Genomic DNA, 26,763 nt, shown 5'->3' on the forward strand with positions numbered 1-26,763 from the left:
GGAGGGAACTTAGAAGATAAAATTAGGCCCCTAAGTAAAAATCGACCGAATCGTTTGGAACCGACTGAATCACTTGAAACTGAACCAAAAACAAGTCGAACCAGTCAACCGAAAAATCGACGATTAAAATAACTTGAACCGAAGTCTTTTGGTTCAATTTGTCGGTTTATTGTTTGTCAAACCGAACCACCAATCGAACCGATAAGTTATATTTCTAGGTTTGAGATAATTCTCTGCGTAAATGAGAGAGAATTAGAGGCTCTTCATTCTCATTTATTTGCATAGAAACCTTTTTTTTCTCACACTTTTTTTCTCATAATATTTTATGTTAATAATAGCTAATGATCTAATCTTATTTGTTATCTTTCTTGTTCTAGTTTTGTTGAGAGGTTTCACATACTTTTAATTGATGTCAAAGTTTCAAAAAAATTCATTATAAAAATAGATTTAGGATTATAACCCAACTAAAATTGTTTTGATACAGAGTATTCAAGACAACTTGTTCAATAAATTTAAAATTTATGAAGAAAAATCTATTTGTTTTACAAATTTTAAGTTTAGTTATTTTTTAAACTGAACCGATCAATAAACCAAAATCGACGATTTATGATTTAGACAAACTGATCCCCAAAGGTTTGGTGGTACATTTTGGTATATAAACCGACCGAATTGAACCGCTTATAAGCTTAAATAGGAGTGAAGGAATGACATTGTACAAATTAGATGAAAAAATAATAAATTCCTCTCAATACTCTCTTTGTACATTTTTTTTAGTGTGATTTTATTTCATTCACTCCCTATAAGTTCTTAAATAAAAATATACTCAATATTATAATCAATTTTAGTTATTTATAATTTTATATTACATAATAATAATATTAATATTTAGAGAATAATAATATTATATTATATGATATATTGGTTATCACATCTTATTTATAAACAATTGAAAATATTATATTTGTAATAATTTTATTATTAATATTTTTATTTTATTTATTAAGGTAAACTTATTTATTTCAAAATGTATTTATAGTATAATTTTTAATTGTATAATATAATATATTTTTTTATATGAAAATTAAAAAATAAATTAAGAAAAAAGATGTTAAAAAAATCAAAAAATCAAAATTTTAAAATATAAATAAATATAAAGTTATTTATTATATATATATATATATATATATAAATACATAAATAAAATAAAATAAAATATTTTATAACTAAATATAAAATTGTATATCTAAAATAAAATTTTATCTTCGTGATATAGTATAATATATTTTATTTATATTAACTCAAAAAATCAAAATTTTAATTTTACCAACATATTTAATTTTTTTTTATAATTTATATATATTAAATATATAATTTGATTTTTTTTATTAAAATAGTTTTATATTTAAACAAATTTAAATTACTTCATATATAATTGTATTTTTTAAAAAATAAATAAAACACTGTGTTTTCATAAAGTTAAACAAATTATACATTTATTTTTATTAGTATTTTTAAACAATAAGAAGTTATACATAATATATACAACACCCTTATACAACACTTACATAGCACTTACCTCATTTAGAAGGAAAGAGAAAATATTTTTCTCTCTCTTGTATTTTTTTTAATATATATATTTTCTTTCTTTTCAAATGAAGTAGATGTTGTGTGAATGTGCTGTATAAGAGTGCTGTATGTATCATTACTCTAAATAATATATATATAATAATAATCTTTAAAGTCAACAACACCACATTAATCTATATCATCACATTATGACACATCATTTCCTTATATATTTTTTTCAATTCTTTTCGTTCTCAATCACTTCTCATATATATATATATATAAATAAATATATATATATATTTATTTTTATAAATACACCTACTTCATAATTTTATATTTATTTGTTACATTATATATATTATTTTTCATCATTAATTTTATATAAATACATTTTATTTTTTATATATACATTATATATATATAACATTTTCTTTATCAATATAAATAATTTTTATATTAATATAAAAATTAATTAAATAGTAATAAATATTAAATACAAAATAATAAAATAAATTCAACAATCATAAGTGGTCTAACGGTTTAAGTGTTCACATTTCATGTTTAAAGTCTGGGTTCGAATTCCAAAACATGTAAATTTATATTTTCAAAAATGTATTATTAACTATAATATATGGTGACGCAATTCCTAAACAAATGATATGCATCTGAAAATATGAGGTCGTAATTAGTGGTTGATTTGCGAACATTTAAAAGTGTGATGTCACGAGATGAAGGTCAGGTGGTGGGTGGTTTGTCGAGTATGAGGTCGGAATTAGAGGTTGGCATGACGAACATTTGTAAGTGTAAAGTCACGAGATGAATGTCGGGTGGTGGGTGGTTTGTCGAGTTTGAGATCGGAATTAGTGGTTGTTTGACGAGCATTTGAAAGTGTGAGGTCACGAGATGAGGGTTGGGTGGTGGGTGATTTGTCGAGTGTGAGATCGAAATTTATGGTTGTTTGGCGATCATTTGAAAATGTGAGGTCACGAGATGAAGGTCGGGTGGTGGGTGGTTTGTCGAGTTTGAGGTTGAAATTAATGATTGGTTTAACAAACATTTGAAAGTGTGTGGTCACAAGATGAATGTCGGGTGGTGGTTATTGGGGTTGGTTTGGCGAGTATTTAAAAGTGTGAGGTCACAATATGAATGTCAAGACCAATTGAGATTGATTATTGATTTCTTGAAGTGGAAATAAAAGAGAGATTGACTAAAATTTTGGTAAGTGATTGAGTTTGACACCATATAAGAATTAAAAAATTTTTTACCTGAGAAGAAATGATATTTTAAAATTTTGTTTTGATATTTAGTCAAAATGACATCAAATTTGGTTTCTTTATAAAAAACAAGTTATTTAAGATTATTTAGAATTTATCAATTAATTTTAATCAAATTATAATAAAAATTAAAGTTAAAAAATTTAATTATAATCATAACTACATTCCATATAAATAAATAATGCTTGCCTACAAAAAAACTTTAGAAAAGTTATTACAGAGGTCCATCAACAAACTAGGGTTTGATTTTGACCGTCGTCAACAGCTCAAAGGTTTACATTTCTTTGTCGTCCGTTTTCTTGTACGCAGCAGCACACACATATATATACAAGCAAGCCGTACATTTTATTCGTAATCAGTAAAGTACGTATGCTCTCTCTGCTGCATTCTCTCTATCTCTTTCATACGTTGACGACGCTGGTGGTGTTTCATTTCAGGTTTTAATACAATTTTTTGGAACTAAACGGTTGTCTTTTTGCTAGTATGTTCATGCTTGTTGTCTGAATCAATGGTTTTGATATCGATAGATTGTCTTAGGGATTTATTCAAACTTCTTGCAAGTTATGTTAACATTTTCTGCTAATTTGTACGTGCTGCATTTTCTTGTTCATTTTCGTACTTGAACTGTCTGATTACATATTGAATCAGTTGTATACTTAGATGAAGCTCAATTCTTGCTATTGACAGAGGATTCTACTTTGCAGATAATTGAAAGCTTCCGTTTTTGTGTAATTTGAGATTTGGAAGCAGCGTGTTCCAAGAAAAAGAGAGTGTACTTTTATTTGGCTATGCAGAATTCATGGGCTGACTCGGTTTCTGCAGCTGAGAAGGCTGCGGCTGGTGCTTCTGTTGGAAATGGGGGTTTTGGTAACACTTCTGCACCATCAAGGTCCACATATGTTCCTCCACACCAACGTAATCGGCCTACTTACAATGAATCATATGCACAAGCATCAGCAGTGCTGCCTTACACTAGCTCAGCTCAAGGCCCTGGTTCAGGGGGTAGTGGCTGGGATGCACCTAGGAATGATCATGTGCGGTCTGGTTATGGTGGTGGTTGGAATAACAGAAATGGTAGCTTTGACCGAGGAAGGGAGCACGAAGTTAATCCATTTGGGGAGAATGAGAATTTTGGAGATGTTGTTGTCTCTGATGTACAAAACGCAGGAATTAACTTTGATGCTTATGAAGATATTCCAGTTGAGACCAGTGGTGCTGATGTTCCACCACCAGTTAATACCTTTGCAGAGATAGACCTAGGCGAAGCACTGAATCTGAATATTCGAAGATGCAAGTATGTGAAACCAACACCTGTGCAGCGTTATGCAATGCCTATCTCCCTTGCAGGGCGAGATCTGATGGCTTGTGCTCAGACTGGCTCTGGGAAGACAGCTGCTTTTTGTTTCCCAATTATTAGTGGAATTATGATGAACCAGGCTGCTCTGGGACGGCCTCGTGGACGTATGGCATTCCCACTTGCCCTAATTATCTCTCCGACCAGAGAATTATCAATGCAAGTGAGTTTCTTGACCTTGCATATGGTAACCGCTTGTATTTATTTGTAGGAAGGTGAAATGAACCACATAATGACTTACTGTTATTTGCAGATTCATGATGAAGCTAGGAAATTTGCTTACCAAACTGGTGTAAAGGTTGCTGTTGTATATGGTGGAGCCCCTATTACCCAACAGGTTGTCACCATCACTAATTATTTTGTTAATTGCAATATGAAATTTATCAATGTCTACTATACTTCTTAATCTGGAGTTCTTTATGATATCACTGACGTTGATTTGTTTAACATTTAAAGATCCTCCTAATCTGCATCACGCTAATCTTTTGTTGGGACAAGTATTGTGTTATGTTTGATTCATTAAGACTCTTGAGAAGTTCATTGAATTGTTATGTATAGTTTCTCAAATTATTCTGGATGGGCTCATCAAGTCAAGTGGCTAATCAGCATTAACAATTTAGCCACTGGATTAAGTGCTCATGTTCTTTGAACAGTCTGGATCTCTTGTTTGCATATTTTAGTTGTTATTAATACATGTTGTATGGTTGATTTTCATTTGGTGGGGGTCATGTGTGTCCATTAATTTACCTTCTGGTCATTTGGAGTTTATTCACCCATTCGTCAGTCTCCAGCTCAAGTAAGGGATGAAAAGGCGGCAAGCACAACTGAGAAAGGCATCACTTAAGAGCTTTGATCGTGCACATTTATATTTTCATGTGTGCATCTACATTATCTTTTACGATAAATAAATGTAGACTCTATTTGAGTATTTTTCCATTCCTACCCGCCTTTTTTCATGATAGGAATGTTTGAGATATTCAATCCAAGTAAATGGCATAAAGGATAGATTTCAGCAAAAAAAGAAAATGAAATAGAAAAAAATAGAATGGCATAGATGGTAAATGGGTGCAGGTTTTTGTCTTCCGGTGTTTTTAGCAATTTTTTACAGTGGTGATGGTTTGCATTTGTTCTCTCACAACATTTATTCCTTGCAAGTCCAACTTAGAAGGCTGTATAACTTTGTATCTTCCTTTTGTATTAATAATTATTTCATTCTATCCATGTGATCTTTTTTGCAGTTACGGGAACTGGAAAGAGGGGTTGACATACTTGTCGCAACTCCTGGGCGATTGGTGGATTTGTTGGAGAGGGCTAGAATTTCTTTAGAGGCGATTCATTATTTGGCTCTAGATGAAGCAGATAGAATGTTGGACATGGGTTTTGAGCCACAAATAAGGAAAATCGTTCAGATGATGAACATGCCTCCACCAGGTGCTCGACAAACTATGCTATTTAGTGCCACTTTTCCAAAAGAGATACAGGTTGGTTTGTTTGTTTGTTTATAATTGTTTCAACATGTGTTAAATTATCTAGTCTGATGCAATTAATATATTCATACACAATTTACCTTGAAAGCTTTCTTTATTATTAATGGGGGCGGTAGCATTCTTCACCAATTTTTATAAACTGGCAAGTGTGTGAACAATGTTTAATATTCTTCCTTTAGGGTCATTATGTCTCCCAACTGTCTGATAATTGTCTTTAGCGGCACACATTATAAAACCTTTATCGATTTACATAGCTATAGCATATTCTTCACATATTTCTGCATGTACCGGGACACTTGCAGGGTATAATTTTTTCAAGTTTGTTTAATGTAGAAGCTTGCATCGGATTTTCTATCAAATTACATTTTTCTTGCTGTTGGAAGAGTTGGTTCCAGCACTGATTTGATTGTCCAAAGAGTGGAGTATGTCCAAGAGTCGGATAAGAGAAGCCACCTAATGGATCTTCTTCATGCACAGAGGTCAAATGCTGTTGTTGACAAGGTATGGATGAATTGCTTGGTTTATTTTTTTTGTTTCTTTATTTTCTTTGGATAGAGACTTCTTTAGGAGCTTTGAATATTTTCAGGTAATGTTACTGCAGATTATCCTAGCCTTGTTTGACGATGAAGCGCCAAATAACTTATCCCATAATCAATCACTTCATCATTCAAATCATGAACCAACATACAAAACTACCCTTACTTAATATTCTTATATCATTTAAAATATTCCAATGAGCAGCCCCCACATTGAAGCTCGCATTGCTGAGCAATATCCTATGTGCATTGAGAAATACAAAGAATATTTTAGTTATTTAACCCAAATAATCCATTTTTCTTCTAACAAAATTTTATTTTCCTCCAAAAAAATGGGTTTATTTCAGAAAAAGACCTACATCAAACGAGCTTTTAATGATTTCATAATGTTGTGATATTTTTTTCCAGATAAAGAAATCACTGATTAAATATTACGTTTGCAACTTTAGTAAGAGCCTTTGCTATCCTGCTATTGTAAAGGCAATATAGGATTTGGGGTTGCAAACTATGTTAATTTACATATATGATTATGTGGTGCATAATTCTTCATGACTTGCATAATTGACTTTGTCTGACTTGATTCTTCTGCTGATTAACATACTTTTTTGTTTTACAATCTTTTCCTTGTTGCAGCAAGCTTTAACTCTTGTTTTTGTGGAGACTAAAAAGGGAGCTAATGCGCTGGAATACTGGTTGGGTTCAAATGGGTTCCCTGCTACTAGCATTCATGGCGACAGATCTCAGCAGGTAATAGTTTTCCAGTAGCATTCTTGGACACTACAAATCTGTTGTTTCTAGGGTGTGATCTTTTATTTTTGGGTATAGATGAAGTGGATGCACTAAATTTGTGCTGTGTATTTGAACTTGGATACAGGAAAGAGAGCAGGCACTTAGATCGTTCAAGACTGGAAGAACCCCAATATTGGTAGCAACTGATGTAGCAGCTCGTGGTCTTGACATCCCTCATGTTGCACATGTGGTTAACTTTGACCTTCCTAATGACATAGATGATTATGTTCATAGAATAGGACGAACGGGTAGAGCGGGAAAGAAAGGGATGGCTACTGCCTTCTTCAACGAAAACAATTCTTCAATGGCGAGATCCTTAGCCGAGTTAATGCAGGAAGCAAATCAAGAAGTTCCTGCTTGGCTTTCACAGTATGCAGCTCGGTCTTCATTTGGCGGAGGAAAGAATCGTCGCTCAGGGGGAGGCGGTCGATTTGGTGGCCGTGATTTTCGTAGGGACGGTTCCTATAACTATAGAAGTGGTAGTGGGGGAGCGAGTGATAACTATGGTGGGAATGCCAGTTATGGTGGCGGTGGTTATGGTGGGAATGCCAGTTATGGTGGCGGTGGTTATGGTGGGAATGCCAGTTATGGTGGTGGTGGTGGTTATGGCGGTGGTTATAGTGGTGGTTATGGTGGTGGTTATGCTCCCGGTGCCACTAGTGCTTGGGATTAAGACGCAAAATGGAGCTTTCTAAATCTCTTTGACTAGGAAAAATGGGGTGTTTTAGTTTGGTTTCTGGTAGTGTCGGTTTTTTGTGATAAAAGAGGATAATATTTGGTTTTTGGCAGTTAGGAAGGAGAAGCCTTAGGGAGTTTATAATTGATTTTTCCTTTGTTTTCTGGTTTGTTAGCTGAGAGCATATAGTTGAGAGAGAGATCAAAATCTCTCTTGATGATTCCTATTGCTCTGTAACTACTGACATTATTAGTGTTGTGCTTACTTTTTACAAACCCTTATTCTCTGTTAGTGATCAAATGTGACTTTTACCCTACCAAATGTGTTAAAAATGATCATGTTTATGTAGAAAAGTAAAAGGAAATATCAGCTAGAGTTTGCTAAATCACCACCACCCTATCCATTGAACCAGCCTTACATATATTGTATATACATTACTAGTACAAATGATACAATGTTTTGTTTTGTTTTGGGATATACTTGAATTTGCGCAAAATGTCTACAACAATCCTCCTCCCACCTCCACTTCCTTCTATATCCATGTTTGCTACTCGGTTAACAACAACATTTCAATGTCATCTTTAGGGATTTGGAGCTGAAAATTGTCAAGAAAATAACATTACAACAACTTCTATAGATTTTGTAACAATCCACATATACAGCTTATAAGAAGATTAATACACAAACAAAATGGCACATAGATCAAAGAGATGTTAAATTTACACCAACTTAGGCTGTTCTAAGTGATGGGTTACTAATTAAAAAGCCTCCTAATTAATATTCAGAGTCAATAAATAATATTTCAATCTTCATGTTAGCAAGAAGGATTAAACTGGTAATGTAAGCATTGATTGACCAACAACTAGGAATCTCCTCCTCCTCCGAATCATAGATCATATATAAAAAATAAGGAAGGAAGGAAGGAAGGACCTGAATCTCCTCCTCATTTATGAGAGGAGGAGAAGAAGAAGAAATAGCCTTTCTGGAGCAGTTATGAAGGGTCTGAAACTGATCAATATCAAGCCTCTTATTGATCATTCCAACCTGGAAATATATACTATCCGATGGAGGTAAATCGACCCTAATATCATCAACATCGAACCACAACAAGAATCTCTGGACCTGAATCCCCTTTAGAACAGTTATGGATCCGTACTTGAGCTTTCCTGAGATCTTGGTCTCGTAATAGACCAAATACTCAAAGTGGATGTAGCAGGGATTCTCCAACTCCACGACGAAATCGCCTTCGGAAGAGAGAGAATAAGACTTGACCGAATTAGGGAGAAGACCACTGGGGAGCCCATATTTAGGGAGGATTTCGAACACTGTTGGGGTATCGGTTTGAGAAGACGAAAAGCAAGACGAAAAGAGAAACAAGAAGAAGAAGAAGATGATGATGAGAAGTTGAGGTTGGAGAGCAGCCATGGTTGAAGCTCGAGGAAGAAGATGACAAACAAGAGAGAGAAAGAAAGAGATAAATGGGGATGCAGGCAGGCAGGCCGGTTTCGGTGTTGTTGGGTTTTTCTTGCATAAATAAATAAATCAATCATTATTAATTAATTAATTAATTAGTACCTTCTTCATATATTTTATATTTTTACTTGGAATCCAAATGTAATTATGAAATAATAAAATTCATTAACTTGATATTGATACTTTCAAATAATAATTAATTATTTCATTAAATTAGAAATAATGTTTAGTTACAAATATCCTCTATATATATATATATATATATATATATATATATATATATATATTTGTAAAAAGGATCAAAATAGTAAGATTATGAATGGGCCTATTTATATTGTTCCTTGATAGTACGGCCCATGAGCCCAGATCATTGAAGATTACTTTCTCTTCATTATATAAGCTAAACTTTAAATTTTGCTTTTGCTAACACTATCAGAAAAGATTCTTAATATAAAAAACAATATATAATTAAGTATAATAATAACAAACAAATAACACTAAAGAAATCATATTTATAAAACCAGTTAAATAAATTTATTTAAATAAATAATAAGTTTTTCTTTTTGTCAATTTATAAATATAAATTCATTTCTTTCAAATAATAAAATTCAAATTATTTATAAAACCCTAAAATCTTAATATCTTAAATTTAATATATATATAATATAATAAAGGTTAATTTAGATATTATTTTGACTAAACCATGAGTTTGCAATTTCTTACCTGAATCTAATACCAAAAATTAAGTTTTGATTATGTATTTTTTAATTCATCATTTAACCTTGACTAATAAACCGGTCAATCTCGATTACTCGTTTAGATTTTGTGTCTTCATAGGTTTCTTCTTTCAGAATTGGCCAGTCTTCACATGACTCCCTCTCCCTAATCATTGGAGCTTCTGGTAGCGGTTGATGTCAATATAACACACTTACCCCGGCAACCCAAATTCGACCTCCTCAATTGACATGCACCCTAATTAATCAAATTTGGTGAATAAAGAAACATTCATTTTATTTATTTGATAGATATTTTTATTTATAAGAAATAATGAGACATAAGGGAGTTTATACAGTTTCTGGACAATTAGCAAAAAAAAGAAAAATGATGAGTTAATATAGTAATTAAATGGGGAAGCAATATATTAAGAGAGCAAGAGTAATAGCTAGAGTGGCGACGAGGAGTAGATGATGAGAATCAGGCCGGTTCCTTGTGTTTGATGACGCCGGAGTACTGGTGGCTTTCCCTGGCTTAGTAGTAGTGGTGGTGTTGTTGTTTTGTCCATGTTCAAAAAAGTCATCAAACACTTTGGCTTCAGGTGAATTGGGTGCCAAGTTCAGAAGAGCTGCATGCACATTGTTATATTAATAGAATAGAATAATTAGATTGTAATCCAAATTAGAGAGAGAGAAAGTACCGGTGCAGTCGGAGACATTGGCGGGGGCGTGACAAACATTGGGAAGGGTTAGAGCGCGAGTGACATTGATCTTGAAACCGAGGGAGGGTTCATCTCTGTCTTTGACCAGAATACAAATACACCTCTTGCTCTTCTGAACCACTTGTTTCAGTCCCGTGCAGCAATCTACTGTCGGACGATTACCGCTTCCACCCACGTACCCAAGGCACGGAGCCAGTCCGATCAGCTGGTCTGCGCACTCGTTCTTCTCCTCTGATATATTTCCTGCAGATACTACAACAATAACAACTCCTCCATTCATCATCATCATCATCATCATCATTACTACTACTACAAACCCTAAACCCTGCATCCTTCTTTCTTTTCTTTCTTTCTTTCTTTCTTTCTTTCTTTCTTTCTTTCTTTCTTTCTTTCTTTCTTTCTTTCTTTCTTATTTAATGAGATACAAAGAAACCTGGCAGGCACGGCTGACCATTTATGTATGTATATCTCGTGCTGCATTGGTCTCAAAGTACCATCACTATTTTGATCCCGTCTTCTTTGGCTAGCTATATATAATTAATTAATTAATTAATTGGTCTAGATAGATAGATCCCACCATAGCTCGATCTTTTATGACAATTAAAGATTTGTTTGGTGAATTATTAAATTAAAAGGGTCCACCTTTGTCTTTATGCCTAGACCTACCTACCTATATAATCACTCCAATTCTATGAACCAATTCCTGTTCTACCCACCTTTTAGACAACTTTTCCCAAACTACCTATCTTTTCATTCACTTTCCCAAACTACCCACCTTTCTCTCTCTAAATCATTAATTATCTTTTTAATTACACATTTTCCACACTAATCCACTAATTACTCTATTTTATAAATATATATAATTAAAATTAATAATACATATATTAGATAAAATATATTACATTAATATTAAAATAATATATATATATATTATTTTTACTTAATTTTATAAATATAATATATAATTAAAAATAAATATTATAAATTAAATAATTTAAAATAATATTATAAACTAAAATAAAATATATTACATACACCTTTAATATTATATATCAAAATAAAATATATTATAATATATAAATATTAAAACAACACATATATTACATAAATATTAAAATAATACATATTACTTGATTTTATAAATATAATATATATATTTAAAACTAAATACATTAAATTAAATAATTAAAATAAATATTATAAACTAAAATAAAATATATAACATAAACCTAAAATAAAATAAAATAAATTAACTAAACTTTAAAATATTTATAAAAGTAATCAATTTAAAAAATTTTAAAATAAAATAAATTATATAAATTTTAAAAACATTTATATAAAATATAAGTCTTATTTTAATATTTATATAATATATGTATTATTTTAATATTTATATAATATAATATATTTTATTTTAATATATAATATTAAAATTTTATGTAATGTATTTTATTTAGTGTATAATATTTTATTTTAGTTTATAATATTTATTTAAATTATTTAATTTATAATGTTTAATATTAATTATATGTATATTATAGTTATAAAATTAAGTAAAAATAAAATATGTGTGTTATTTTAATATTTGTGTATATATGTGTTATTTTAATATATGATATTAGAAGTTTATGTAATGTATTTTATTTTATTGTATAATATTTATTTAAATTATATGTTATATATATATATATATTATTTTAATTTCAATGTAATATATTTTATTTAATAAATGTATTATTAATTTAATTATATATATTTATATTTATAAAATAGAGTAGTTAGTGGATTAGTGTGGAAAATGTGTAATTAAAAGAAAATTAATGATTTAGAGAGAGAAAGGTGGGTAATTTGGGAAAGTGAATGAAAAGATGGGTAGTTTGGGAAAAATTGTTTGAAAGGTGTGCAGGACAGAAATTGGTTCCAATTCCTAATTATGTTTAGGCTCCATCTCCTTAATAAAATGTTTGATCATGATCCAATAATTAATTAATTAATTAATTAATGATAATTTTGATCAACTTCACATGTGTTTATTAAAATTAAGGAATTAAGACCCACTCGTGTCTCTATAAAGGAAAACATAAAACAGGAAGCTAGCTAGCTAGATCACCCGTGACTATATATATATATATATATATATATATATATATATATATATATATATATATATATATATATATATATTTATATTTATATTACTCATAATAATTAATTAATGTCGTCAATCATCTTTACTAGCTAGTTATTGTCTTTGAGCAACATTGATTTCTGAGAATTTATTCACGGTTGTTGAAATCTTTGAAGAATTTTATGGATTACTCAAGTCTAATTAATATTTAAGTCTGTTTCCAAACTAGATGGGCCAATGTCTCATTCTTCAATAACAAAGATTGGAAAGACAAACCAATTAGAAACCTTCTACCTTAACTCGACTTGGAATTAGACTTCATTAGTGCTCATTTTGTTTAATTTGCTCAAATGATTTTCTTCTTCTTTGATCTCATAGTTTTCTTGTTTTGGGTTGTGGTCCTTCGTTAAACTTTCGGGAAAAAAAATAGTTGGAAATAGTAATATCTTATTATTGAAGAACATTAATTGTATCACTTGGAACCAGGTATAAAAACAAGTCAATGTTCAAAGGTTGTTTCTAGGCTTATAACAAAATGATTAGTTTTTTAGAAGATTAATTACATCCATGAATTTTGTAATTATATATGATACTCAGTTTTGTGGAGCTCGTCTGAAATATACATTGTGTTTGTTTGTTTTTTATTTTCAGAGTTTCTTTGACTTAATTTTTAAAGAAAAATATGATTTTGTGTTGTTTTTATTATAATTTTGAGTCACTAAATATTATCAAATTTAAAATAAATAAATTTTTAACCTATTATTGCCTAAAATATTATAAGATGTGATATTTAATTTTTACTAAAAACATACTCATTCATGTTCATAAATTTCATTATTAACTATTAGACTTACTCTATAAGAAAAAAAAATTAATTTTCATTGCTTTTTCATTTTAACATTTTGTTTAATTGATTTTTATTTTTATTTTATAGGCAGTTATATGAATATATTTTAGATAAATGATTTAGACAAACAAAATATAACGAAAACAAACCTACAAATCTGAAATGATCAACACATTTATATCAGAGAAAAAAAATTATGTCTAAAAATAATAATAATAAATTAAAAAATATTATATTCAGAATTTAGTTGTACGATTCTTCCTTCACAATGAGCACACTATACAATAAAGAAGAACATGAGAGAACAATTCCACAGGGGCTCCCAAGACAATCTATACCAATGGAGACTTACATAGGATAGGATGACCTTCAAGTATCTAATCAAAACCTATAAATTTATTTTTAAACTTAAAAAATATTATTTCAAACCCACACCAATTAAAAAAAAACATATATGATAAAATTAATAATTTAAACAAAAATGTAAACATATAAAAAAATTATAAAATAAATAAATATATACAAAAATTATATAAAAAAATTAAACATATACAAAAATTGTATAAAAAATCAAACATATAATAAATAAATAAAATATATACAAAAATTAATCATATATAAAAGTTAAATATATAAAATTAACATAGTCTAACAATTAGAGGATTAATTTAAAATTTAAAAAACAAATGTGTTTATGTTTGCATTTTTTGAAGGGAGAAAATGGTGAAAAAACCAGAATGAGTTTGAGTATGCAATTAGGTTGGAGTAAGAAAATGGTTTTGAGTATGAGAATACAGCTGATTTGGAAATGGTTTATTCCCTCAAAATTTATAAGGAATGAGATAAAAATCACACATCTACTCCCAAAGAAAAGGAAGACATGTCTGCACACTTCTCTATTTTAATTCGATTGGAAATCAACCATCAAAGAATTAAAACACAGGCAGAATAAGATACAAACCATAGGACATACATTGTGACATGCAAGACAAAGTCTAAACCAAATATCATCAATCTATAGTCCAAACAAAATTCTGTCCCCTAACTCACCAAGGCTACCCAACATATGAACACAGACAAGGAGGTGAAGAACACAACATGAACGAAAAACAATTAAAGTAAAAAACAACTGAACATGCAAATAGGAAAGAGGAGACATGATCAAACAAATTGTCAAATGGGTTGCCCAAAAACGGGACAAATAACATTCAAAGACGAAGCAAGATGATCAACCATAGTTTTCATCGAACAATTTGATTTCCTAATACTACTATAAAATGGAATTTAAGTTATAAATCTTTTTATCTGCTAACTAGGAGATAAACCAACAACCACCAAAACTGGTCTCTGTTTGGATACAGGAATTGATCATAGGCTATATCTTTACAAACTTGACATCATTTTGCCCAAATGCAGTCCCACAGCCCGGGCATTTTCTATGTCGGATCTCGAGATTTCTCTGAATGCATGGATTGCAGAATAGATGAAAGCACTTCAGTATTACCACCTGCCAACCCAAATTTGGATGTAGTTTATTTATTTGAATCAATCAATATCACATCATCAATCAAAAACTCTTACTTTATTTTTGTCATTTGACCAAAATAAACTACTTTTAACATCAAACAATATTTCATTGGAGTCCTTTACCTCCTTTGGACGATCAAAACACACGCCACACTTGAGAATTGCCTTGCAGTCCTTTATTTCGTCCTGCAGCTTCTTTATATATGCCTCCCCACTTTCAAGAGTCATCTCACACACTTGCCTTTTCAATTCTGTGCACTCTTCATCTGCCTTCTTCCTCTCATCTCTGTTTTACAAAAATGCATTCATTACCATTGATGAACATTTTCAGTAAAGATTTAATGAGAAGAGATCTAGCAGATCATCTTTTTATGACAATCCAACTGCCACCAGGAAGTCTATGGTACATCTTTTCCTAATTGAACATTGGCATTGCCTTTATCAGCATCTATAGTACAAAACATAAGTCATATAACCTAAAGACAGCTTAGGAATACAAATAGAATCCTCTTTTTTAAGGTCTGTCAGTTATCTATAGACCCACTATATAAAAGAGTTTCTTAAGGAAATTTCTATATAAAAATTACTAGCTTAATGAAGGTACTTCTAGCAGATTATAAAAGTAAACTAGAGGGAATATGTGAATTAATATTTATAATCATGTATTCATGTTATTTTATGAAGAATAAAATCATTAATGAAAACAAATAATAGTTAAGTCAGTCAAGCCAAAGAAAAGAGCCACCATCCACAAAGAAAATTTGTGTTGATTTTTTTAGTAAGTTATAAAAGATTACTAGTAAATAAATATAAAAATTAGGTAACAATACTAAAAATGGGTAATAATACATTGAGATTAAATATTATTTATATTGTATCTATTTCTATTTATAAAATTATGATAAGAAGTTGTACCATTTTAACATCTATTTATAAAATTATCTAATGAAAAAACTATTAAATTTAATATTGACACCATTCAATATTTATTTATGTCTCATTAGAAAAATCATGTGCAATGTAATATATGTTGACTAGTATCTGGAAATGGAAAATTTATCAAAGGATAGACTGATCACATAATCCAACAGGCTGAACCATAATCAAGAAAAACTCAGCAGAAAGGAGGCAAAATGAAATGGAATATATTAACTAATATTGAGGAAGCTGCGTGAAGTGGGCCATAAAGCATTGAACATGCACAAATCTGTCTTAAACTTGCATGACAAATAAATTGTTTATCTAAAAAAAAAACTGTGTACCTTTCAGTCTCCAACATCATTTGTATTTCATCTGTCTTTCTTTGTATTAACTCACTCTCTTTCTCAGAAGATGAATAAGCAGACTTCAACAACTTGAGTTCCTTCTCTGCATCAGCCAGTTCCAGTTTGGTAGACTCCACACTCACAGAAAGGTGCCTATCTTCTTCAGTAGATTTTATTGCTTCCATGAAACAACCTTTCATCTGAAAGGTACATTTTGTATGAGGAATGAATTGGCAACCTCATCTGCAAAGCTATAAAGGAAACTTACTTGTTCCTCACAGTCAGAAATCCTCATCTTCAGGGGTTCCAGTGTAGCATTAAGGTGCTGGAGTTGTTTTGCCAATACTTGTTTTTCAGAGAGTAGTAAATTTTGGGCTTGTTTTGTTTTTACACTCTCAGAAACAAGCTGCAATTTGAGAAACATAGGGTTTACATCTCTATAATTCTTAAACAAATTACATACATCAAATAAAAAGATGGAAACAAGAATGTTAAAAGCCAAGAGTTAAGAAGCTTTTTAGCGAGAAATGGACCTTAATATTGTAGTCATCTCTCTCAGTCACCTGCTGCAACAAACGGTTGTTCTGAGTCTGCATATCTTCAAATGCTTGACCAATAGTCTGCAGATAGAATATAGATAACACAGCTATCATGAGATAGTATGAAGAAGAACACAAATAAAACATGTGTAGTTTTGAGAAACTAAAGAGATGAAAGAAGATCTACTTTATATTCAAGTGATAACATTACATGACAATGAACAAGTGAATATTTTTCATTTTAAGCCTTTTTTTTTCTCTGGAGGAGTCTGGCACAACATCACGCTATGAGAAGTTCCAAAAATATTGAATAGTCATAGATTCCTTGGAAGACTAAGCACATTCTGGCAAGACAAATATCATTAATTACTAACTGCCTATAGCTTCTTACACTAATAATATCTAATGGCTGTGGGTGTCATGCTAGTTCTCCTTAATTCAAAAAAAAAAACTAATAATATCTACTAGCGTATTAGACATGTCACCTTAAGACAGTATCACATAAACTCCAAGTGGTTATGCACGGTTAATGTTAGCCTGTTGTTTATGCACTACTGTTTCCAGTAGTGTCTTCACAACAAAAGGGTCATTAATGTTTATTGTTTTATCATTTAGTTAGCCTCTTATGTATTGTCTATAAATTGGGCACCCATTGTAATAGTTCAAGCATCACAGAATATATCAATCTACTTTCTCTTTATTTTTCTTCATATTCAAAGTGATAATATTACATGACAATGAACAAGTGAATTATACACAAAAGAAAGAAGGAGAAATTCTAAGAATATTGAATAGCCATTGATTCCAAGGAAGACCAATCACATTCTTGGGAAACAAATATCATTAATTCTTCAAAATGTAACACACTAAAAACAGATGTAGATTCAACAAAACTTATTACTCAAAGTACCTCAATTTCAGAAATATATGATTCAGCCTCTCCGTCTTTAATTTTAAGTGTTTCTCTAAGTTCCAAGATGTCCCTGAAAGAAACATTGATGATACAACAAACTGAATTATCAGTGTCCCTTGGCTTCTCTTTTTCAGTGGAAAATCCGTGAAAGAATTCAAAGGATGACCAGAATAAACCTGTCGGAAGCATCCAATTTAGCCCTTAAATCTGCTATTTCAGCTTCAGCAGCAGAAAGCCTATGTTCACAAGCAGTCTCAGTTTCATTAGCAGCTTTCACCCTTAGATGAAGACCATGCTCTTCAAGAGTGCTTCTCAGTAGTTCAGCTTGCAAACAAGCCTTCCTTTCTGATTCTCTGATTTCTGTTATATCTCTGAATCCAGCATCATCAAGACAAGAATGTAATGCATACATCAGCTCTGAGACAAAACTTCCTTTCGAAATTAAATGTGCCAAAAAGAAGGCCGCATTTCTTTCCCCAAGAATGTTTCATAAAACTCTTTGAGACCATATAGCTAATGAAAATGTTAAATGAAATATTATGTATGTCCAAAATCAATCCATCTCAATGGATCTCCCGTTACTGCTCAAATCAAAGGAACTATAACAAAATGAACCTATATCAATCTAATGAGTTCTTTTAAAAATTCATAAATATAGCTATCAACACTAGATACATACCCCATCCTTTGAGATTGTTTTGTTTTTTTGAATAAGGTCAAATTTTATTAAAAAAGAGAGCATGATGCGTTCAAATGTTACTAAGAGAAAAAAGTAAAGCAGAAAATAAAAAAACAACAACGTAATGAAACAAGAATGTTTCATAAAACTCTTTGACCCCACGAAAATGTAAAACTATATCAAAATGAACCTATATCAACCTAATGAGTTCTTTTAAAACTTCATAAATATAGCTATCAACATTAGATACATACCCCATCCTTTGAGATAGTTTTGTTTTTTTGAATAAGGTCAACTTTTATTAAAAAGAGCGCATCTCAAATGTTACTAAAAGAAAAAAGCAAAGAAGAAAATAAAAACAACAACGTAAGGAAACAAGAATGTTTCATAAAGCTCTTTGACCCCCACGAAAATGTTAAACTATATCAAAATGAACCTATATGAACCTAATGAGTTCTTTTAAAACTTCATAAATATAGCTATCAACATTAGATACATACCCCATCCTTTGTGCTAGTGAAAGACCAGAAGCACAAGTATGAGCCTACTATGGTTCTAGATGGAAGATAATGAAACAAGAATATCGAAAGAGGTAGATGGGAGATCAGATCAAGAATGGAGATGAGATGCTTTAGAGAGGAGAGAGAGAGACTACACTGTTATTCATCTTCATTCATATATACTACTATTCTAACAAACAAACTAATTGAACTACTAATTAACAACCTAACTAACATATTAACTACTAACTAATACTAACAATCTCTAACTATCTAACTATAGATGTGACATTACTCCCCCCTTTGACTAATACTAACAATCTCCAACCTAGCCCCTTCTTCCTATATTCTATATTGTACTCCTCACAATCTATACCGATCAAATACTGAGACAGATTTAAGACAACCTTATATATTTTGCATTGGCATGATTTTCTTAAGCTCCTGGCCATAAATGAGTACCCATTATTGTTATCAGCTAAAATAGCTCTTCATTATAAGAGAATGTGTTAATTACAAAGCAATATCCATACACTATTGTTTTTTAAATCAATAAGTATGTCTCTACAATAAGAAAAGTATTAGGAATAGATTCAATGCAATCATGCTACTTTACCGGTTGTCATAAATTTGCTGACCAATCATTTCCAATATGACCTGCAATTCTAGTTTCTCTTTCTCCATTCTCTCAATCTGCATCAGTTTTATATCCGTGTTACTTGATTCAATTACAATAGATGCTCGAGATCAAAGTCAAATAGTACATATCAGAGTGCTATAAAGAACCTTAAACCTGAAACATAAGAAATGTTCGAGTGAAGAGTATGAAGACGGACTTACCAGTGTCCTGAGAGACTTGATTTCAGTTGTCTGTTTATTACAGTTTTCCACCAAGGACATCTCTTCATTGGTCTTCCACAAAAGTATGAAGTAAAGAAATCAGGTATTTAGAACCACAGGAAGAGGAGTAAAATATAGGGTTAAAAGAACATAGACAAGGAGGTCAATGTGCACTTAATCATTTATGTCCAACATTCATCTCAGCAATTATTATCATGAAATCTACTATTTTGCCATGAAGAAGAAGAAATCTCGTAATTTCATTACAAAGAACTCTTGGTTCATCTATATAATGTCTTTAGACATTCCATATAACAGGTTAAAAAACTAAGTTCAAGTGAAGTCTTACCAAGCAAAAAGCTAATATAAACTTAAAAGATCCCAACCAACAATACATTTTCCTCCTTGTACAAATAAAATGATTTTACAGGATAGGTCTATAGGATACTGATGATCTTTACCTTAAATTTCTGCTTTCATGTTCAAGCTAAGAGGCATAGAAAATGAAACAAACTCTAAAGCTCACTAAATTTTTTGAGGGATAATACAAGGTCAATAACACTACACAATGTAGACATATTAACAGGCTAAACAGAGCTTATATAGTTAACTATTCTATCATTGAACGTCTGCAGTTTGTGTCCGAACAAATCAGCTCCCCTGTATTCATGCTAATGGAATGATCATAAGAAGTAATTTGTTAGAATCTTCTCAACTGGAATGTCTCACTCATTTGTTTTGCTAAAATGGATGAGAAACTACATTTATTAAAAATTAAAGAACTGGCCAATTTGAAGGTGAAAATATGTAAACCTTCTCTCTCAATATGGTACTAAGAGACTGCAGCTGTTCACGCAAGGAAAGAGACTCATGTGCTGTCTTCTTCCACCTGTTCAACTGAGCTTCCATCATACCCGTTTCCTTTGACAACGCAGATGCCATCACTTGGAACTCCGATTTAACATCTTTTCTACCTGTGTAAGGTAACGCTTCATTAGAAAGTCGGGTTTTTGGTAATAGAAACAGGCAGCATAATGAGCAACTAAGTTTTTTTTTATTAAAAACCTGAATCTTGTACAGCTTCCTCAATTTTAATTTCTAACTCATTTTTATCAAATATACAATTCTGCAAGTTTGCTTCAAGTTCTTTGATCTTATACTCAGTGTTGGTAAACGCATCCTTTGAAGCATCCAGCAACTCAGCTTTCACCTCAAGTTCTTTCTCCCTTCGTTCAATAGAAGACTTCTCAACCTGAGAAGGCAGCTTTTTGAGATACCAAATAGCTTGGGCTGTCTTAGAGCAATATGCATAAATAAAATCAGCTTAACCTGCAAAGAATCTGTCAGTGCTCTATATCGTTGTGCTTGTGCATTCCAGTGTTGAAGCTGATCACTCATTAAAGTATATAGACGGGACGAGAAGATATACTTGTCATCTTTCAGTACATCCTACAAACAGAAGAGTGTCAATCTGAAGTGGGAACATGCATCCATAGTCTTTTATGGACAATAATATGCGATGAAATCCACAAATCCAAGTTGATATACCTCAAGCTCTTGCAACTGTTTTGATAAAACAACGTTATATTCTTGTGCATCTTGAAGCTCTGAAGACCGGTCAGATACAACTATCTGTATAATCAGCAGAATAAATTTTAGATACAACTATCTGTATAATCAGCAGAATAAATTTTACATACATACATGAGAAAAATGAAAGGTGGTGTTATCGCCTGACAATACCTTGATTTCCTCTATGGAGCCCTTCAATTCCTGCATTCCTGTAGACCTATCTACAGATTTTTCTGGTGAGAGACTCCCATTTACTGAAGTCTGAACAGGATGGAGAACCCCAGCCACTGCATCATTCTGCATTTTCAGATTGACTAACTTTCTTCTGCTTTCTTCTAGTTCCAAAATGGTTTCTTCCACTTCCCCTATCGCCACAAATTTGCCAACAGTCAACAGAAAAGGTAAAGTATCCACAAATTATTACAAGAAATATCAACTGCCAACTAAAGACACAGATCAATGTTAATGTAATACATAACCTCCATTTTAGAGATCAGCAATTCATAGAAACCTGTATGCGTATACAAATGTGAGAATCGGTAGGGTTTAGGGTTTTGTTGGAGCTGTTGAACTTCCTTTTCTTCACTCTCGAGTGATTTGATTATGAATCAAGAGAAGGGGGGAGAGAGAACGGTTTGAAGGTAACTAAGATTAGAGGAGATGCTTCTACTAGAATCTCCATTCTGATTTGTAATAAAGATAATGATCAATTATCTTTGAGATAATGATCAATTATCTTTAGATAATTATCAATAATATTTTATTTCCTTTTATTTAGCCTTTATTGTTTTCCTATTTTCAATACAAGTAGGTTTGAAAGATTATAAAACAATGCTATGTAACCAATCTATTCAATAATAAAATTACTCTAGAATTTTCTCTAAACCTCTTTCTTCTATTATACACGCTTCCGTAGCCACCCATTGGTGGATGGCGTTATTATAATTTCAGTCATTATCTTTCTTTAACTTGGTATCAAAGCTTAAGTCGGAAAAAATCCCGCTTTTCTAAAAGTATCGCAACATCGCTACAACTCCTTTGAATTGATCTTCATCTTGTAGCCTATCAAAGTCATCACCATAAACGAGGCATTTTAAAGACGAAACCACTGAAGCTGAGCAAAAGAGCCTGAGACAAAGCTTAAAAACTGGAAACAATGTGTTTGGAGTGAAGACGGAGCATATAGAGTAGAAAACAAAACCTTAAGAGTTGAAACGAAGCTAAAAGAGAGGGAACCAAGCTTTAAAAGTGGAGTCGAAGTCTAAAGGGCAGGAATTGAAGCCTAGAGAGCATAAAACGAAGCATAACAGCAGGAGCAAAGGCATTGTTACTGTTTGAAATTTCGAAGAAAAAGCTGAAGACAGTGAACATCTTTTTCTTGACAAGCTTAGGATTTGTACCACAACGTTTTGTTTTGCTTGAAGGGAATGCTAAGGATATTGATCAATTATATTTACATAATTATTAATATTTTTTTATTATCATTATTTAGATTTTATTGTTTTCCTAATTTCATGTAAGTAGGTAGGTTTGAAAGATGTATAAAAACAATATTATGTTACTCAATTCAATATAAAACCACTCTACTTCTAGGGTTTTCTCTCCAACGCTTTCCTTCTATTATAAACGCTTTTGTAGCCTCCGATGGCGGCTATAGCCATCGGCAGATAACATTATAATTTCAATCATTATCTTTTTTAACTTGATTAATGGTTTATGCTAAGGTGGTCACCTCTGTTGCAAAGGAATGACACTGAGGTTCAAAAATATCATGAGCAGAGTACGTCTTATGATGGAATGTTTCCTTGTATTGCAGATGAATCTGTTAGGTTGACATTTTTGGTCGCTGTTCCTGTCTGTCTTGCCTTACTGGCATCTTTCAATGAGCTGGCTTCTGGGCCGCAGGACAACTATTTTTTATTTCAAGATCCTTCGTCAGATATGTATCCTATATAGGTAGGTTTGAGTGGAGTTAAGTGTTGGCAAGAGAAGGGTGCACATACTTATGTTTGTCTAATGTGGGTTGATTCTGAAGGTGAAATTGATGATGGAATTGTCATTTTGAGTTCCCAGAAAGATCAATAATTGATCATCAAGACTATGAAATATATATAATTGTTTGAATGCTTGTGGGACGCAGTTAGACTAAATGGTAGGTAGAGGGATTGAAAGGGGATTACTGATTGGCAAGCGAAGAATTGCAATATGTCGCACTCCACGACTACTTATTTATAAAAGCTTTAACTTTAAAAAGAAAATGTATGTGCATACATAGTAGCATGCATGTGTATATAAATGTATAAATATTATCCTAATACGACATTCCTATGTTCCAAAAGAGAATAAAATGGGTCATGTATCTTATCAGCATAAAATCTATCCCAATACGACATTGTTAAGTTCCCACTGACCTGAAAGATGACTTATCTCAGATTGATCCATTGGCTGGTTGTCAATATAAGCTTGTATTTTATCAGCATAAAATCTATGTTTCAACCGAAGTGCATCAATTGTCTTACTCTCAAAAGAAGCCTCCTCTCTCACTGAAAGGTCTAAATTTGTTACATGGACCATGGTATCTGCCAACACATAAAAGTCGTAAAAATCATCATTGTCAGAAGTTACATTTACCTAAATATATATATATAATCCAGCATCATAGTTATGGCATGGATCTAAAAAATATCAATATTATAAAGAGAACATTTTCCTCTTACCTTCTAGTGATGAACCCCCTTCTAAAGCATCAGAAATACTCTCCATTTCAGCTCTCTGTTTACAAATAACATCTTCCAAGAATTTCATTAACGCAAGCGTGGAGGAAATGCGGTTGTCAAGGAGTTCTTTGATGTAGAGAAGTGATTCATCACTATCATTGTTTTCTATTGAATCAACTTCTAGTAGTTTACAGAGAAATATATTCTCTGCAGGACATGATGGGATTGAACCTAAAAAACAAACCAGTATGCTAAAATTTAACCAGAAGGGAATTGAACATGTCTCACAATTGAATGGACAAAATAAATATAAGATCTCACTGAACCAGATGCTCAGAAGATAACCTCGTGAATGGTCTACTCTATCCAAGGTTTGTAAAGCACTTTCGTGTACCCCAACCCACAGTCCGAGCAGAACCAAGTCATCAGTCAACTAAAACAAACACAATAATCAGATGAGGGCAGCAAATGCTGGATGATATGTGCCGTCTAAAGTAAAGACATGAGAATAGAGCTAAATGGAGATCTTACCTCATCCCATATTTGGTTAAGTTCAATTAACTTGTTATCATAAAAAGTTTGTTTCTCCTTTACATCTTGAACTTTGTTTCCAAGCTCAATCAAGGCCTGTTTTTGGACTTCTAATTGCTGAACAAGTTTTTGGTTCTGGTACTGGAGCTCTCCAGCATCAACCTGACATTAGCATGAAGCTTGATATATAACCCTTTCTTTCATGTGTGCTTTACATAAATGTAACAAATGACATTACAGAAAAGAAGGTTCTCGCATAGCAAATGAAAGGAGGAATATGGAGCTACATCCTGTCAACATAACTAGTTTGGGGATGGCTAAAAGCAACAAAGTATCTGGTTAGGGCTTCTGAAATGGATTTTTCTGCTTGTAGCAGCCAAATCATAGGAATAGCATATCATGTGTCAGATTAATCAGTTCCATATGTAGAAAGCTAATCTACAACGTAAGAAAAATATCTCATACGGATAACACTGATTCCAATTATAAGAATTTATACATGCATGGGAAGAGTAATAGGGACGATCGATCGTTAACAATAAAACAGAAAGATATAGAAGCTAACAGGTCCATTATCAGACGAATCGAAGGTGTGCCGAGCCATTGGTGATGATACAGGATTTAAATGAGGTCGTTTGCTGTCTGGCCCGTCGAAATCCGTGCTTTCCATTGATTAGAAGAAAGCTTGAATCATGCGATATGCAGCTTCTTCCAATCCCTGCTGTACTGCTATCTCAGATTGATCTGGGATAACACCAATAGCACTAGCTCCCGATCAGATATCTCGATTTTCGAACAGGTTACAAAGAATGGCCGATTCCTTGTGTATCAGCCGGTTGAGTACAGAAATAAGAAGCGATTGGAAATGGCAGACAGACCCTCAAGCGTAGCAAACGAACTGACTTGGTTGAATTCAAAAAGATGGGGGTTTGCCGCGGGCCAGCGCCGTCTGGTTCTCTCTCCTCCTAGAAAACTGTAGCAGAAGAAATATATAAAAAAAGAAAGGCCTTTTATAATAACTACTAACTAGGTTTTGGCCGCCCGCGGAGAAAGAGACTGAATTCTATGATAACTAGGTTCTGTTGTTTGCGGAGAACCGTTAGAAAGACAAACATATGAATTATGAAATAAGCAGCGTAAAATGTAGGGTTTAATTAGGTGAGCCGGTTGAACAAAACGACCAGGAGAAAGGAACATGGTCTGAGAGAGCTTTCTATTCCTCTATGACCGGATAAAATGGTGATGATGGTTCTGGTTTGGTAATGTTTTTATCAATATTATGATAAAATTTATTGAGTGTCTCAATTAAGTTGATTATGGATATACTATTTTAGAAATATGTTTTAAATTGTGAATTGCTTGGATCGAAAGAAATGTTCAATTCTTTCCGAATTCTTCCGTCGCCCACTTAAACCGACTATTTAAGCGGTGAAAAAACCGTTGACACTTTAAACGATCTTTGAAATAACGTGACCACCACGACTACAAAGTTTTACGTGGAATTTGTTAAGTTGTCGTTTATTTTTAATATACCTTAGTTTATTTAAATAATTGATTGTCAATAAATTAAATAATTTTTATAAAATATTAATATATAATAAAAAAAAATTAAAATGATAGGGTATTTTAGTATTTTATTTTGTTAGTTTAGTGTTGTATGGTAATTAATGAAATAATAATGAAATTATGTATGATTATTGTTAAATTTTAAAAAATAATTTAACAAACTATTTTTTAAAAGTTTAATATATAATGATAAAATAATTATTTTTTAAAATAAAATATATTTTAGTATTTTATTAGTAAATTAAGTGATCTGATTTATATAAGATAGTGTATGATTATAGTTGAATTTAAAGTTGATTTTTATTTTTTTTTAATATTTTTTTGTTTCTCTTAGTTATTATATTTGGGTGATTTATCATCTTAGGATTTATTGGGTACTACGGAAATTATTTATTTATTTTTTTAACTAGTGTAAATATTTTATTTAATATTTTAAAATTTAATACATTATTATTTTAGTTGATATAGCACAGAGATAACGAACTTGACAACTATACTTATTTGTTATTCTTTTCTTTTCTTCTAGTGCGGTTAGAAACTTGAAGA

At 31.6% G+C, this 26,763-nt stretch overlaps 4 protein-coding genes across 5 annotated transcripts; 1 reads left to right on the forward strand and 3 right to left on the reverse strand.

The window, feature by feature from the left end:
• Positions 1-3,060: 3,060 nt before the first annotated feature.
• On the forward strand, positions 3,061-7,976 carry LOC124929484 (DEAD-box ATP-dependent RNA helicase 37-like). Of its 2 annotated transcripts, none has more exons than XM_047469857.1 (7): positions 3,061-3,206; positions 3,548-4,360; positions 4,451-4,534; positions 5,436-5,678; positions 6,018-6,185; positions 6,854-6,967; positions 7,095-7,976. In XM_047469857.1, the coding sequence occupies exons 2-7, from the start codon at positions 3,632-3,634 to the stop codon at positions 7,680-7,682; spliced, it is 1,926 nt and encodes a 641-aa protein (XP_047325813.1). In that variant the 5' UTR covers positions 3,061-3,206; positions 3,548-3,631; the 3' UTR covers positions 7,683-7,976. The 2 variants fall into 2 exon arrangements, with proteins under 2 accessions (XP_047325813.1, XP_047325814.1); XM_047469858.1 differs by having other exon boundaries at positions 3,079-3,280.
• A 37-nt stretch (positions 7,977-8,013) lies between these two features.
• Positions 8,014-9,185, reverse strand: LOC124929486. The gene is made up of 2 exons (XM_047469859.1): positions 8,616-9,185; positions 8,014-8,280 (listed from the first exon to the last, which is right to left on the reverse strand). Exons 1-2 carry the CDS (start codon positions 9,108-9,110, stop codon positions 8,233-8,235), a joined length of 543 nt encoding a protein of 180 aa, XP_047325815.1. The 5' UTR covers positions 9,111-9,185; the 3' UTR covers positions 8,014-8,232.
• A 982-nt stretch (positions 9,186-10,167) lies between these two features.
• Positions 10,168-10,960, reverse strand: LOC124932624 (non-specific lipid transfer protein GPI-anchored 14-like). The gene is made up of 2 exons (XM_047473283.1): positions 10,573-10,960; positions 10,168-10,500 (listed from the first exon to the last, which is right to left on the reverse strand). Exons 1-2 carry the CDS (start codon positions 10,922-10,924, stop codon positions 10,280-10,282), a joined length of 573 nt encoding a protein of 190 aa, XP_047329239.1. The 5' UTR covers positions 10,925-10,960; the 3' UTR covers positions 10,168-10,279.
• Positions 10,961-14,710: 3,750 nt separating this feature from the next.
• LOC124929324 (E3 ubiquitin-protein ligase BRE1-like 2) lies at positions 14,711-25,852 on the reverse strand. Its single transcript, XM_047469654.1, has 19 exons — positions 25,217-25,852; positions 24,652-24,813; positions 24,466-24,553; positions 24,121-24,351; positions 23,815-23,982; positions 21,575-21,768; positions 21,380-21,463; positions 21,161-21,280; positions 20,897-21,083; positions 20,645-20,805; positions 19,832-19,903; positions 19,608-19,684; positions 17,989-18,183; positions 17,810-17,882; positions 16,894-16,980; positions 16,629-16,766; positions 16,358-16,560; positions 15,219-15,381; positions 14,711-15,075 (listed from the first exon to the last, which is right to left on the reverse strand). Exons 1-19 carry the CDS (start codon positions 25,319-25,321, stop codon positions 14,944-14,946), a joined length of 2,640 nt encoding a protein of 879 aa, XP_047325610.1. The 5' UTR covers positions 25,322-25,852; the 3' UTR covers positions 14,711-14,943.
• Between the last annotated feature and the right edge of the window lie 911 nt (positions 25,853-26,763).

Source organism: Impatiens glandulifera, chromosome 3 (genome assembly GCF_907164915.1).
Source record: "Impatiens glandulifera chromosome 3, dImpGla2.1, whole genome shotgun sequence".
In the NCBI taxonomy this organism is placed as follows: domain Eukaryota; kingdom Viridiplantae; phylum Streptophyta; class Magnoliopsida; order Ericales; family Balsaminaceae; genus Impatiens; species Impatiens glandulifera.